Raw genomic sequence first — 15000 nt, forward strand, 5'->3', positions numbered from 1 at the left:
AGCCACCTGCTGTTATTGAGCCCCGAGACTCTTTGTGTCTCCGTGTGAGAGGCAGCCAGGTCGGCTGGGAGGGAGAGACGGGAGGAAACAGGAATGAATTCAGACTAAGTGACGGTGAAGAGGTAGAGAGCACAGTGAGTTTGACTTTAGTATGATGTGAAATAAACAAATGGGTTGTATGTACGTATGCATGCATATGCATGCATGAATGCTGTTATGGATGTATGCATATACGTGAATGCATGTATGTTTGTATGCATGGTTGTGTGCCTGTGTGCAGCAAAATAGGCTTTGTTTTGTGTGTGTGTGTGTGTGTGTGTGCGTGTGTGTGTTTGTGTGTGTGTGTGTGCGTAAGGGAAGTGAAATCTACTGTTGAGGATGTTATGAATGAGCTCCAGAAAAACAAAGTAACATTATTAGGTCCAGGTTACACACACACACACACACACACACACACACACACGCACACACACACACACACACACACACACACACACACACACACACACACACACACACACCTGAGGAGATGAAACACTCTCACTCTGAACACTTAAAGAGGGCATGAAACTGGGACATGTTGTAGAGTGGGAGTCTGACCTCAGCAGAACCCCTCTCTAGTAGGACATCACATGGAGCGGCCGACCCCGCGCCCGCTCCCACTAACGGTTCCGCTGGTCGGTTGTCTAGCAACGTGAAGAGGGACCGGCGGCTCGGAGCATAACTCCTGCTGCCGTGGTGACACAGCGCCTGCTAATGGCGCCGCTGACCAATCGTGACGGCTCGCCGTTTGACCTCGGGACTTCGGCGCGTCTTACGTCGTTAAAGACATTTGGCGCTCTTTTTATTATCTAGATCCAGACGTCTTTAGGGGGAACTGGATTTAATCAAACCAAACTAAACGGATGGCTTGTGTTTCAATAATCTCGTTCAGGCACTTTTGTAATTTTTATGATTTTTCAGATTTTTGAATTTCTCTGGGTGTATGTCTGTTGGCCAATAGTCGCGTGAATGTGTTTGTATGTTTGTGTGTGTGTGTGTGTGTGTGCTTATGCATCTACGTATGTGCCTGGGTTTGTGTGTACGTGTGTGTGTCTATGTATGTGTGTGTGTTTGTGTGTGTGTGCGTGTTTATGCATGCGTTGTGTGAGTGTGTATGTGTGTTTTAATGTGTACATATGTGTGTGTGTGAGCGCGGCCAGTCACGTGCGTGCGCTCCAGACCCCGTCCCCCTCTGGTTCCCTGCTGTGAGTCGGCTTAGATGCCGCGGCGTCTCCCCAGGGCAGATGACATCACACCCCCGCCGCCCCCGGCCGTCCGGCCCCGCCCGTGTCAGCCTCTGTCGAGGTGTCGCTGGCCCGCGGGCCGCGCGGCCTCTCTGAGCCTCCCCCGTGGCCCCCCGCCGCACATCGCAGCTGATTGACCGCACCCCTTAGCAGTCCTCGCGGACCGGGCGGGGAGACGAGGGGGGGGGGCCGTGGACCGAGGAAACACGAGCGATACAGCTCACGTGGGGAGGGCGTACTCAGGAAGACCTCCCGTTGGGAGGCTCGGATCACGCTAGGCACCTTTTATCTGAGAGCCAGGGTCTGTTATTTCATTTATTGGTTCGGAATATCTTGCTACCGAGCGTCCCCCGGGACGAGACGAGAACACGGTCGGAACGGGAGGAAAACGGACCCCAGCCGTTAGAAAATATAAAGGCTCTTTTACTTTTTGAGTTTTATGTTTTCCCCCCTCACAATGAAATTGATCTTTGGAGGTTGCCGATTGATCGCTCCGCTGTTAACCTTTCGCAAGCTTCCTCTCTCTTCTGCGGCCCTCTATAGCGCTAGCATGAGGGGAGAAAGGGGAGGGAGGGGAGAGAGGGGAGAGGCAGGGTGGGGAGAGAGGAGAGTGGGGAGAGAGGGAGAGGCAGGGTGGGGAGGGAGAGGAGAGAGGGGAGAGATGGAGAGGCAGGGTGGGGAGGGAGGGGAGAGAGGAGAGGCAGGGTGGGGAGGGAGGGGAGAGAGGAGAGAGAGAGGGGAGAGGCAGGGTGGAGAGAGAGGGGGGAGAGGGGGGAGAGAGGAGAGAGAGAGGGGAGAGGCAGGGTGGAGAGAGAGGGGAGAGAGGGGAGAGAGAGGGGAGAGAGGGGAGGTAGGGGGGGAGGGAGGGGAGAGAGGAGAGAGAGAGGGGAGAGGCATGGTGGAGAGAGAGGGGAGAGAGGGGAGAGAGAGGGGAGAGAGGGGGGAGAGAGGGGAGGGAGAGGGGAGAGAAGGGAGTGGCGGGGGGGTGAGAAGGGAGTGGCAGGGGGGAGAGGCGGGTAGAGGCGGGGGGTGGTGCTGACCCTGGCGAGAGCAGCGGTACATCAGTCACGACTCTCAGGACCCAAGGGGAGGGGACAAAGCGACGGACCACATTAAGAGGGAGATGAGAAGCTGGGGGAGAGAGAGAGAGAGAGAGAGAGAGAGAGAGAGAGAGAGAGAGAGAGAGAGAGAGAGAGCATAGGAAGATGGGGATGGAAGGAGAAAGCATGAGGTGGTTTAATAACAGAGAGGAACACTAGAAACAGAGGCAAAGGAGGAGAAGGTATACAGCAGTACAATGATGAGCAGGATGCAGGGAAACTTGGATGCTGAGTCTGGGGCCAGGAGCCAGGACCCAGGAGGGGGGGGGTGGGGGATGGTATGGTGTAGAGGCCAACTGGGCGGGCCCACTCTTCCTTACTGGGCAGGGAGCTGGGAGAGGCTGGTGGGATGGCACTAATCGCCCAGGTGCCATCTGACACCCAGGGAGCATCGGTCACTGAGCACGGCTGATTCTGCTGAACTGTTGGGAGACGCTGGCCCGCCCCTCGGAGGCACTGCCCCGGGTTAATTAAACACATTGTCATCAGCGTCCACGCAGGTTACACTCTGCTGAGTCGTCCCTGGTCGGGCCGGCATTACCTCTGAGCCAGGCCATTGACTTCCCTGGCACAGAGACAGACCTACACATATTTGCCAGTATGCACCTGTTTGAGTGAACACACACGGGCACACGGTCACACACCAGACCACTGCTTCGCTGATTCAGCGAGGGCCCCAACGTCGCCGCCGTCGCTGGTTGCCCTTGTTGTTCCGCTCCGAGTTACCCGGGGTTTCCCAATCCTCCTCCCTGCTAACCCAGCCTTCTCCTCTCTCCTCCAGATGAATCGGCCAATCCAGGTGAAGCCCGCAGACAGCGAGGGACGAGGAGGTAATTAACCTGCTTTTGGTTTTCCCTCTCTCACAAACACATGCACACACACACACACACACACACACCCCCGCAAACATTGAACATTCTCATTGTTGTGCTCCCAGGAGAGGCAGAGTGGGGTTTGTAGGGTGGCATGTAATATAGGTCACCTGCTTCTGTTGACTCCCCATCTGGGCCGGCCGGGCGCCTCGTTCAGGTTCACTGTCACCTGAAGAGGTTCAAAGGCACACCGAGAGGGGAAGAAAGAGAATGACTGACATAGCAAGAGAGGTAGAACCAAAAGAGGGAGAGAGTGGGGAAGAGGGAGACAGAGAGAGAGAGAGAGAGAGAGAGAGAGACAGAGAGAGAGAGACAGACATTTGACATAGAGAGAGACAGTTTCAAAGAGAGAGACAGATAAAAAGATGGACAGAGACCAGAGCTGTGGAAAGTAAATAAATAAAGAGAGCAGATGGAATGGGATCGAGGTATTTGAAGGCGTCAGAGAGGGAGAGAGAGAGTAAAAGAGAGAGGGAGGGAGAGAGAGAAAGAGAGAGCGAGATGGAGAGGGTGGGAGAGAGAGGGTGAAGGAGATAGAAAGAGAGAGAAAGAGGGAGGGAGAGAAAGTGAGCGAGATAGGGAGATGGTCTTAGAGAGTAAGAGAGAGAGACTGGTAGAGAGAGAGTGAAACAGAGTGGAAGAGAGAGAAAGAGAGAGAAAGAGGGAGAGAGAGAGGGAGAGAGGGAGGGAGAGAGGGAGAGGGTGTGAGAGAAAGGCTGACACAAAGCCAGAATAGGAAAAATCCATGCAGCTCTCTCGGTTGTTTCCAGTGTGATGTTAAAATATTTCTGGAGTAACTAAATCCAGAATGAGTATTATCTCTGGAGGGCTGCCATCTAATATCTCAGATGAAATACCAGCTCTCAGCCTTATTTGCTCCAATAAAGTAATTCTTTATATAGGGAGTTATCGTATCATCATTGGCCCAAGCGGAGAGTTGCATCACATTCAGAGAGCAGTCAAGCTCTCTTGTTGTTCCTGTTATTCCTAATGATGCAGTCCTCCAAGTTTCACTCTATGTGTTTATATTTAATACTTTACTGTTATTCTTTGGCAGCCCCGCCCACCCTGAATGCACATATCACACACACACACACACACACACACACACACACACACACACACACACACACACACACACACACACACACACACACACACACCCACACACACACACACACACACACACACACACAAACTGCCTCTCTAATGATGGCATGGCTCATGACTAAATCATTGTGAATCCATTTGAGCGTACCATTATCTGGGTTAATACAAATGAAGCCAGTGAGAGATTTACATGAATGGAGCTCCATGTAATGGCAGGACTCTTCCAGGCCTTGCCTTTATCCTACATCTGAGTGGCAGTTGTCTCGGGCCCGATAGGACTGAACCACTGCGCTGATTTACGGGGCAAAGGGGTAAATCAGATGACCCCCCCCTCCACTAGCACACATTGACCTGTTTAAGTCTTATTTTTGTCATGGCTCCGGTTTAATTAACGGCCATCTAAGACCATCCAGGGCTGACCGACAGCGTCTGGCCCGTGGCCAATCAGCATCCTCCCTGAGATAAATTGGATTTCCAGGCTTAGAGGAGCAGGATGGATGGTCCCAATATCAATTACTGCTCTTTCCTTGGCAGAAAGGGTAGCTGGAACAGAAGGGATGAAATACAGAGGGCTCTATATGCCAGCGCCACCTCGGCGCTCCGTCAGTCAGGGGATGTTTCCGTGGACGAGGACAGAGGACATGTCTCCCAATGAAATAAGGCGGAGCGGACGAGTCCCTCCGGAGATATTGAGTGTTAATGGCAACAGGAAGTCAGCAGGCAAGGCAGGGAAGTAAACCGCGGCCGTGGCTGACAATGAAATTAGATTTAGTATGAAGGCCTGCGGTTAGGGGGAGACAGACAGGTCGGCGAGGGGCCCCCGACGAGAGAGGCACGGAGTGGGAATAGATTTTCCTCTCGGTGAGCCCGAGAGCTGGTCAGGAACGCTGGTCCCAGCGGAGCTCCCGTGTGCGTAGGCGCGCCGCCAGAATAAAAGCCTCCGCCGAACAGAGCGACGTTTGCACCTCTGGAACGGAGACGCATTTATCACATCCGAGACATCGGCAATTATGTGCCATGGGATGGTTGAGGAGGGGTCTGGATTACGTGCTTCTGCAGGCATTAAGAGCTATTTGTCAGCTGGGAGGCAGAGGAGCCCAGGGAGGTGTCCTTTCTCCGGGGACAAAGAGACGCCGGGGGGGGGGGGGGGGGGGGGAGGAGGGAGGGTAAACCTGGAGCTTGACAAAACGGGGGTGTCGCTCGGCTGACATTGCGGATCACAGAGCTAATTCTCTGGCTGTCAATTAGAATGACTCATGTCTTATTTCACCCATCCTCCCCCCCCCCCCCCCCCCTCCTCCCACTCCCACCCCCCACCTACGGATTATCAGAAGAATGGGGGGCACGGGAGAGGAGTTTCATTGCCTTTCTAAAAAAAAATACCTATTCCTGTGCTAGTGCTAGTGACTCAGTCGACCTCTCCCCCCTCCAAGTTCAGCCTTCATCTGATGTGCTTAACACTGACGTCTTCCCACCGCCCCCCCCTCGCAATTCTATCAAACCACAATTGTAATACAGATATATGGAGAGACAATCAAAGGCGTGGCTCTGCGCAGCCACTCTGTGGACAGTGCTTGAACGGGGAGCATCACATATCTTCACTTGAAACCCAAGCAATTCGCCTCAATTCCGACAGGGCAGGAGATGGCCCCTCTCTCTCTCTCTCTCTCTCTCTCTCTCTCTCGCTCGCGCTAGCTGTCTCTCTCCATGTCTGTCTCATTCTTACGGCAGAGCAAGGGGGGAGATGAAGCGAGTGATGGGGAAAGATGGGGATTTGGAGTGAAGCCCACCAAGGGATGGCTGGAGAGGGAGAGAGGGAGAGAGGGAGGGAGAGAGAGAGGGTGAAAGATGGAAGGGGAAAACGCGGAGCGTGGAAGGGGACGACAGGATGAGAAAGTTAACGGAGGGTGATTGAGGCAGCTGAGTGAATCTCAGCAGTAAATCATCTCAGAGCCGTCTCGTCCCTATCTCCTCCTCCTCTTTCCCCCTGACCTTGTCTGCCACTGTGTCTGTGGAGAAGAGATGGGAGCAGATTATCTATGATTGGAGATGGTCATTATCTAAACACAATCTTGGAGCCTGGGTCCCACTCCTGCCGCTGCTGGAGGCACGGCGGCGATGGGAAGCCCGAAGCGTAGGTCAGACGGGAACGCCCTCTCCTTATATTAACTCTGATAAGACGTCTTGGCACTCTCTCCACAACGACCACCTCCATCAACATTGACTTTCTCGCAAAGTGCCAATCTCTCGGTGCTTTTATCTACATCGACTCCTCTCCACACTTGTTTCAGGACCCCTGCCCTTTGTTTCAGATGGAGATATTTAAACTGCGCATGGTGCTTGTCCCTTTGTCCGACATGCAGCAGAGTGTCTGTCAGATCCATGAAATCGTTCGGCACGTTCTTTGTGAGTTTTGGGTTTTCAAAGTATGTGGTGCAATAGTCTGTCGTATGTTGCAATGTCTCGAGTATATGTTGTAATAGGCTAGTCTGTGTTGAAATAGTATAGTCTATGATCCAATGGTCTAGTCTAAGATCTATAATGTAATAGTATAACGGTTGATCTAGTCGAGACAGTCTATGATGTAATGGTCTGTTGTGATAGTCTAGTCGATTTCAGACTGTAGAAGTCTGTTCTTATACACCTCTAGTCTAATGCTCCAATAGTCTATTCTATGCTGTAACAGTCTAGTCTATGTTCTAATACGGTCATGTTCCATATATATATAAATCTATGTTGTAAGAGTTTAGTAGTCCATGTTGTAATAGTCAAGTCTCTGTCTCAATGTCTAGTAGGCTATCCAATAATATTCTAGAGAGTCTACACTGTATTGGTCGAGTTGTCCGTTTCAACAGTCGAGTTGATCTCATAATAGTTGAGATCTAGGTTGTAATATTCCACTCTGTTCTGTTCTCATGAATCAGTCTGAAGATTGATGTCTGAAGTCTGATGAACAGGGTGACCGGGGCGTTTCACTTTCTTCATATCTGTTCCGACCCATCATGCGGCCAGAGGCAGGGATCCTTGAGTGTGTAATTGGCCAACTCAAACGGGGCCAGCCGTATGCAACGGTAGAAAGATTCTATAAAGGTTTCAGACCAGCAACGTGTAGATCGGCCTTAAAAATGCATGAATAAATTACAATGCTTTTTTTTCTACAAAGCAACTTGTCTAGACAGCACCTCTCACGGATTTGTTTCAACAAAAAAGCAAGGGGAGCAATGCCATGCCCATTTATCAAAAACATTGCAGTGCCGTGCCTTCTTTTTGGATGATTCAGTGATAGCTAGCAAGTCTACTTTGCGTGATTGGCAACATTATCCAACGCAATGTAAACTGGTACGCCACCATCGCTACATCTCTCGCCCATTCTTGGAGATCATCCAAACCATGGCTGTGGTGCAGCGCTAGAGCCTGTCTGTGTGCGTGCGTATCAGGCAGGGATCTCTCGGACGCGGCCCCTTCGTGTCATCAGGCCTGTCATGGGAACACGTGAGCTTCTTTACTCTGGACGCAATCGGATTCAAGAGGTCTTGAGGGATCCACCCGTCCTCTGTCTCGTGTGAACAGGGCTCTGGGTTCTGTCGTTGAGGTCCTCCCCGCTGAAGGGCGTATTGAGACATTTGCCCGTGTGCGTCCTTGCCTCCCTCGATTCCGTCTCAGAGAGCTGACCCCAGTCGGGGAGGTGAGAGATTGACAGCCGCTCAAGCTGTTGGTGCTGTGCTGTCAGGCCCCTCCCCAGCAGGTAGGGATGTGGAAGGGGGGGGGGGGGGGGGTTGCTGGCAGGCCACAGGGGAGGGCCTGTCTGGAGCACCTCACACCCTCACAGGGGCACGCGCTACTTTACATGCAAATGAAAGTGGGAGAAAAGAGAAGAGGAGGAAGGGAAGGGCCTCGCTCATGCCTGTGGACATGAAGCGAGAGTTGAGAGAGATAGTTCAAGTCGGCTGTATACTGAGGGACCCCGAGCTGTCTGTGTGATGGGAAATGCGTAAGCCCACACATATATGAAAGGACCATGAGTTGTTTGGATCTGTGGGCACACACACGCACAAACACACACAGGCAGGCACACATCCACCTACTCACACGTGCACTTGACAAAGAGACTTACAGACATACACAGACACACACACACACACAAACACGTAGACACACACACATATACTTACTCACAAACACACATACATTTACCCACAAACACAATACACACACACACACACACACACAAAGAGTTACACACTCACAAAAATACACACACACACAAACACTCTAACACACACAAACATAAATACTAGTACTTTGACTACATTTGTCATGTCAAAACAGCAGAAAAGGGTGGCTACGTGTCTGGACATGAATTGACAAACACATTCGTCAGAAGTGTCCCTTGTGTTTGCGTTTGATTCCTATATGCTCACATATACTAGAAAGGAGAAGGCATAGCCCCTTGTTCCCGGCCCGACGGCACAAGTGCTATGTGTAATGCATTTCTAAACAGTAAGCCTGTATTCTGTCATTGTACCTGACACACTGACAATTTCAATAGTCCTCCCCCTGCATTTATTTCATTTGCCGTGGAGCTATTCTTAATAATCTGCTGTCAGACGAGGACAATCAACATAAATATTGTGTGTGTGCTACAACAGAGGCGGGGAATGGGTTTTAAAGCTTTGGAGCATGCAGTGCCTGAGGGCTGATAGTAAAATGGAGGCTTAAGTTTTGCCGTGTATTGATTAAAGTAAATCATTTGGTGACTTACAGGGTGTAAAAAGGGACTAATGACTGTTTTTCCTAAGCTTCCAAACAAAACAAACACAATTGTTATTTGACAACAGGGAAATGTTGTGGAAAGCTGGAGTTTAAACTGGAGTTAGTTGTTTATATGTGGGAAAAAAGAATTTATGGAAATATTTGTATTTTGTCGTTTCTAAATTGAGTTTCTACCAGAGCGTTTTCATTTTTCGTGATTGTCAATTATCCAAGTTTGCAACCTACTTAAAGCACACTTTTAAAAAAAGCAGTCATTTTTCACTCCTCACAACAAACTTTCTACACATTTCTAGTTGTTCTGGATTGGAATGCTTTATTATGCACTATCCAGGCATAGCCATCAGATCACTGCAACTATGTTTATAGAAGATGGAGCGCAAACTATGCATTTATTCAAGTTCAATGTGTGAGGAGTCAACATTATTTTGATGAAGCATAATACAAACACACACACACGCACACACACACACACACACACACACACACACACACACACACACACACACAACTTGCATTTAATACAGTAAATTGTAGACCAATTTACATGATTTACTTTACTACTCCGGGAATGTTGTGTATTTTATTTATTTTTAATTTAATTTTGCAGTACCATCTCTGTGTGGTGTCTCTATGATGATATGATTGGCTATAGTGGTAATTGGCATCATCATATACCATATTTCTTTCTGACAAACCTTTGCCTTGCTGAAGTTAAATACATTAGAAAAATTACAAGATCAAATCTGTAGATCAGGAAACCAAATAAACCAGATTGTTCCAGATGGAGGTACTGAAATCAGACTGGCTGCTGTGCAGGTTCAGAATCAGAAAAATACAAAGGCAACAATCATAAACTGAAAGAATGGCTGTCAAGATAACGGGAAAACAGAGTGAAACGGGGTCAAAACAAACGAAAGGCCAAGATGGAATAAAGAGTGAATCTGCCTTTTTTCATTATGTGTGGCTTATAAATATCGCACTTGTGTGTGTGTGTGTGTGTATGTGGGTGTTTATGTGTGTGTGGGATTGAGTGTGTGTACGTGCGATTGAGTGTGTGTGCGTTGGCGCTTGCAAGAACATTTGGTGGGGTTGGTAGTAGTTGCGTTGGTGGTGGTGGTTGTGGTGGTGGTTGTGTTGGTGGTAGTTGTGTTGGTGGGGGTGGTTGTGTTGGTGGTTGTGTTGGTGGTAGTTGTGTCGGTGGGGGTGGTTTGCGTGGGGGTGGGGGACCACTGTGGTGAAACACAGCCTCCCAGGCACCAGCAGTGTGCCAGCATCAGGCTTTTCTAATGAGTCCATCAACAGCAGAACTCTTGTGTTGTGCTGGCTGCAACATTACTCCAAGTTTGAAATGCACCCAGCGGCCTAGCAGGGTCTTTTATCGTTGGATGCAGCTGTCCGTGCTTCTCGAACACTCACCAGCACCCTGCTACTTTCCACCGCCGCCAGCAGGCTCTAAGTGATAGAGTCATAAAAAAGCAGGGAGAAAGGGAAGAAGAACCATATTTAAAAAAGCGACACAGGACCTTAAGAGTAATCCTTTAAAAGAGAATATTCCCATTACCGGCAAAGAGACGCGGAAACTTTAGCGTTTCGTGGTTCTTAGCCTCTAGAGACGAGAAGGGTTTAGATGAAGAAGAAGAGAGAGTGAGATACAGAGAGAAACCACTTAAAGTGGAGAGAGAGAGAGAGAGAGAAGAGAAGCAGTGAGAGATAGGAAAGAGAGAGCAGAGAGAGTGCTGAGAGAGAGAGACAGAGGGAGAGAGAGAGAGAGAGAGAGAGAGACTGAGAGAGAGAGAGAGAGAGTAGTTCACCTGCTTTGGCAATGTAAACATTTGTTTCCCATGGCAATAAAGCTTTTTTGAATTGAATTGAATAGAAAATTGAGAGAGCGAGAGAGGGGGAGAGAGAGAGACCTTGGGCCAGAGAGAAAAAGAGAGACTGGATCCATACGCTCAGCGCAGCCTACAACCAAAGTAACACTTCATCCCGCGGAGAGCAGCATCAATCTTGACAGCATATGGCGTTTTTGAAGAAATCCATTAATTTTTAATATACCAGTCCCTGGAATGAAAAGGCTTCGTGAGACATCCAATTGTCAGATGTCAGTTGTGTTTTGATAACTTTTTTGATCTCTTTTTTTTTTTAATTTGCATTCATAAAATGGTGCCAGTCCACCACATGTCCCCCTGGGTTGGACATGGCTATATTCTGACAGAGGGACATTTTCCACACAATTACTCCCATCTCGGGGCAGAAGATGAGGCGGCGGCTGAGACGTAAACACAATTGAGCAGACGAAACCCAGAGAAAATGGTTTTGCCCTAGGTGGCGTCATGGAGGAATGTGGTGTTTCACGTACAATATGTAGTGTATATGATGATGTTAATGCTGAAGTATGCCTCATGGAATATCCTCTGGTGGCATGCATACATTTACATAGAAGAGATTAAATAGACCCACACTCAGACCCACACACACACAGACACACACACACACACACACACACACACAAAATACACAGACAACACACACAATCAAACTCTCACACACAGTCACACACAGACATGCAAACACACACACACACACACACACACACACAGACACACACACTCACACACACACACAGACACACACACACACAGACACTCATACAGATTCACACAAACACAAACTTTGGATGCTAGGATACATAGCAAATACAAACAACCAAACGACAGCTGTTGTTATTCTCAAACAGTACACTATTGCAATAGAAAAGTGTACAGGGGTTTGAAAGTGCCGATTACAGAAGGTCTCTTTGGTATACTATTACGCTACCGCTCAACTCAAGGGCTCAGCTCTGTCAAAGGGATAAGATGAGCCTTTCTCCATGAGATATAAGTACCGGGAGAGGTCAAATATGTAGCACAAAGACTTCCATCATGTCCCTCTATCTTACGTCTGCTCCACTGAATAGCCTTTTCCCCTGAACTTCTCCTAATTCAAATATATGACCGTGCTGCATCACAGCATCCATTGATTTCCACTCAATCCCTTCTCCACTTTCAACACAGAACTTTCACCACCCAGGATTGTTTTCTCTTTACAATTTGTTTTTTTGTATTACCATAAGTATATTCTCATGCATACGATTCTGGTGTCGGCCATCAGGTAACCCTAGGAAGGGAGGAGGGACTCCGGGTCGTATAAACACGGCTCGGAGACAGGTGCAAAGTAGACTAATTAATAGCAATCGAGTCTCCGGCGTGGGCATGGGGCGAGCCAGCTGGGAGCGGCTCTCTGGTCCGGCAATGAAAAGAGATCAGCGTCAAATTCATTTTCTAACTGTGACTCTCCCAGAGGAACGCTCCCAAACACACTCACACTTCCTTAAAAGCCTTCACCTGGGTGTCATTTATTTATGCGTTTGCCAGCACATTTGGAAATTTCATTAGGTTGCCCGCGGCTCGTTAATTTGCCTTGTGAAGCTGCCATTAAATCTCCTCGGGCCAAGAAGACTGAGATGAGACTTTTGTCCCAGAGCATTAAGACACGACGGGTGGCCCGGTGGATGTTCACTCCTCCTGCTAGAGTCTCTGCGAGAGGCAGGGAGACGGAAGGAAGATCACAGTGTGTTCTGGACAGCAGCAAATGCTGGACTCAAATCCCTTGCCCTTTGATGCCGTGGGCAAGGGTCTGCCTCATTCCTCCTGCCTCAACACCTGGTCGCGGCTGAACCCTTTCAACCATGCTCCCTCAGAGATGATCCCTGGTACGCAGCTCCTGGGTCCCCTGCCCTTGTTGTCCGTCCGCACCTCAGACCTCACACCTCCCAGGCACACATGCCTCTCTGCTCTTATTGTCAGACCCCAGAGTCACCTCCCGGACCGGCTCTGTGAGAACAGCCCTGTGCTAATGAGCACGACGACTTGGCTTTACTGATGGCCCGTCAGTTTGGAGGGAAACCTTGCTACGTGAGGCGTGAACACGGGGTCGGGTGGTGCGAGGGTGGCGGTGGCGGTGGCGGTGGTGTGACGGGGGTGGTGGATCAGGGAGAGCTAACATCATTACCTCGGCAGCAGCAGGAGAGTGCAGGCAGCGTGGCCTTATTGATTATGCAGGTGCTCATTTGTGTGGCCAAGCGGGTAGCAAGCACGTGTCTCGTTTGAACTTTACAGAAATGGATCCGGATTCCATCTCCTTGCCGTTAAGAGACAAAAAAGAGAAAAGGAGGAAGTCCTGGTTCTTTATTTTTAGAGCAGCTGTGTCTAATGGGGCCTGGCAGGTACAGGAGGCCTCACAGCTGTCGAGGCCCAGGTGACGCTGGCGCCCCCCCGCTCTTCCCCGGCTCCTCGCCGCAGTCAAATGACTCGCGCCGAAGATCAACAATGTCATTTCCAATAAAGTCTTCATCCTCCTCCTGCCACTTTCCATCAGTTCTGCCCGTGGGTTCTTGCTAGTAGCCATTCCCTTCCACAACAGTGTGTAATGGGGGATGCATAATGCAGGAGATGTAAAGAAGATTAATGTTCTGTCTAATGTAAGGGCAGTGGGCAGATTAATTGGTGGGAATCTGAGCCCTGATGGTCAAAGCGTAATGGTATGAGGTACATACGTTTGTGCTGCCTCCGGAGTCTTGGTACTTGACATGAGGTGACCTCATTTTGGCATGAGAATTTAGATGTATACTTAATGTGGAGACGTTGGTCCGGAAGGTCACTTTGGTATCCAGATGAGACCCCCTCGATCATTGTCAGATTTTCAATTTGATTAGCAACAAACAGTAAGAATATAAGGAAGGAAATTTAGAGGAGACGATCCCATGCGTATGCAATAAAAACTTTTAATGATCCGTTTAATAGTAGATAGAGTATGAGGCCAGACATTTAAGAAAGACCATAAGCAGTCCTGGCCTGGTTTGGATAGTAGGCACACAAAATAATGTCATCAGCATAAATCATTAAATTACAAATGGACATGCAGTGAATGTTAAAGTGATTCATAATGGACCCAGAATAGATCCTTGAGGGACCCCGATCTATTGGTTAGATGCTAGTATTACAACAGTTGTCGTAAACAGGCTCTCCAGAAGGAGAACACGTCAGAAATAATAAGTGTCAATAAAGATCTTGCTTAGCTAAATGGTATTATTGATAACATAAAATGCCTCAGACAGATCAACAACTGTTTTTGTTGTCAGTAAAGACATCTTAAAGTGGTAATCGTGGCTTTAAGAAAAGGTCTAAATCCTGATCATGGCTTGAGGAATGGGAATCTTTGAGGAATGAACAGGCAATAGTCACCAGAATATGTTTGCCTCCACCAAATAACCAGAATAGTAAGTTAACCCTGCAGCAATTCGAGCATAATCCTTAAAAAAAAGAACTGATACTTGTTGCTTTCTCATTTACTAAACATCCTTGTTCTTACATGGTGTGTTTCCAATGCAGTGATGTGTTGCAGCCATGGATCCAACAACACATCTACTCAGGCAAAATCCTCCCTGTCTCTTCCTACCTCTGGCACGCCGCAACAAAGCCCCCAACTGTCTCTGTAACAAACATCATCCTGGCAGCGTAGACGAGAATAGCTCAGTTGAAAATCCCTCCCAAATAAATTCATGTCTCCCTCATATATGGAGAGAACTAAAGCAACAACTGTATTGGGATCACCAACAACAGCAACAACAACAACAACAACAACAGCTACTACTGCTACAACAGCGGCGGTGCAAGCTCAGCATAGCGGGCTGCTGATAAAAGCAGGGGGTGGGGGGGGGGGGGGGGGGGGGGGAGCTTTTGGCGGGTTGCACGTCTTCATCACCGCTCAGCAGAACGATGCCATCAGCTGTAGCATTTTGTCTATTCTCTCTCCTCTCTA

At 49.0% G+C, this 15000-nt stretch overlaps 1 protein-coding gene across 8 annotated transcripts in view; it reads left to right on the forward strand.

Moving 5' to 3' along the window:
* Positions 1-15000, forward strand: part of celf6 (CUGBP Elav-like family member 6) — a gene marked incomplete at both ends in the record, with an annotated part of 132237 nt that overhangs the window by 89006 nt on the left and 28231 nt on the right. For all 8 annotated transcript variants that reach the window (XM_079737326.1, XM_079737327.1, XM_079737320.1 and 5 more), the window contains one exon: positions 3168-3216. In XM_079737326.1, coding sequence (XP_079593452.1) covers positions 3168-3216 — 49 coding nt within the window. The remainder of the gene's footprint in view (positions 1-3167; positions 3217-15000) is intronic.

This window comes from Pollachius pollachius (genome assembly GCF_949987615.1).
Source record: "Pollachius pollachius genome assembly, chromosome: 5".
NCBI classification, from domain to species: domain Eukaryota; kingdom Metazoa; phylum Chordata; class Actinopteri; order Gadiformes; family Gadidae; genus Pollachius; species Pollachius pollachius.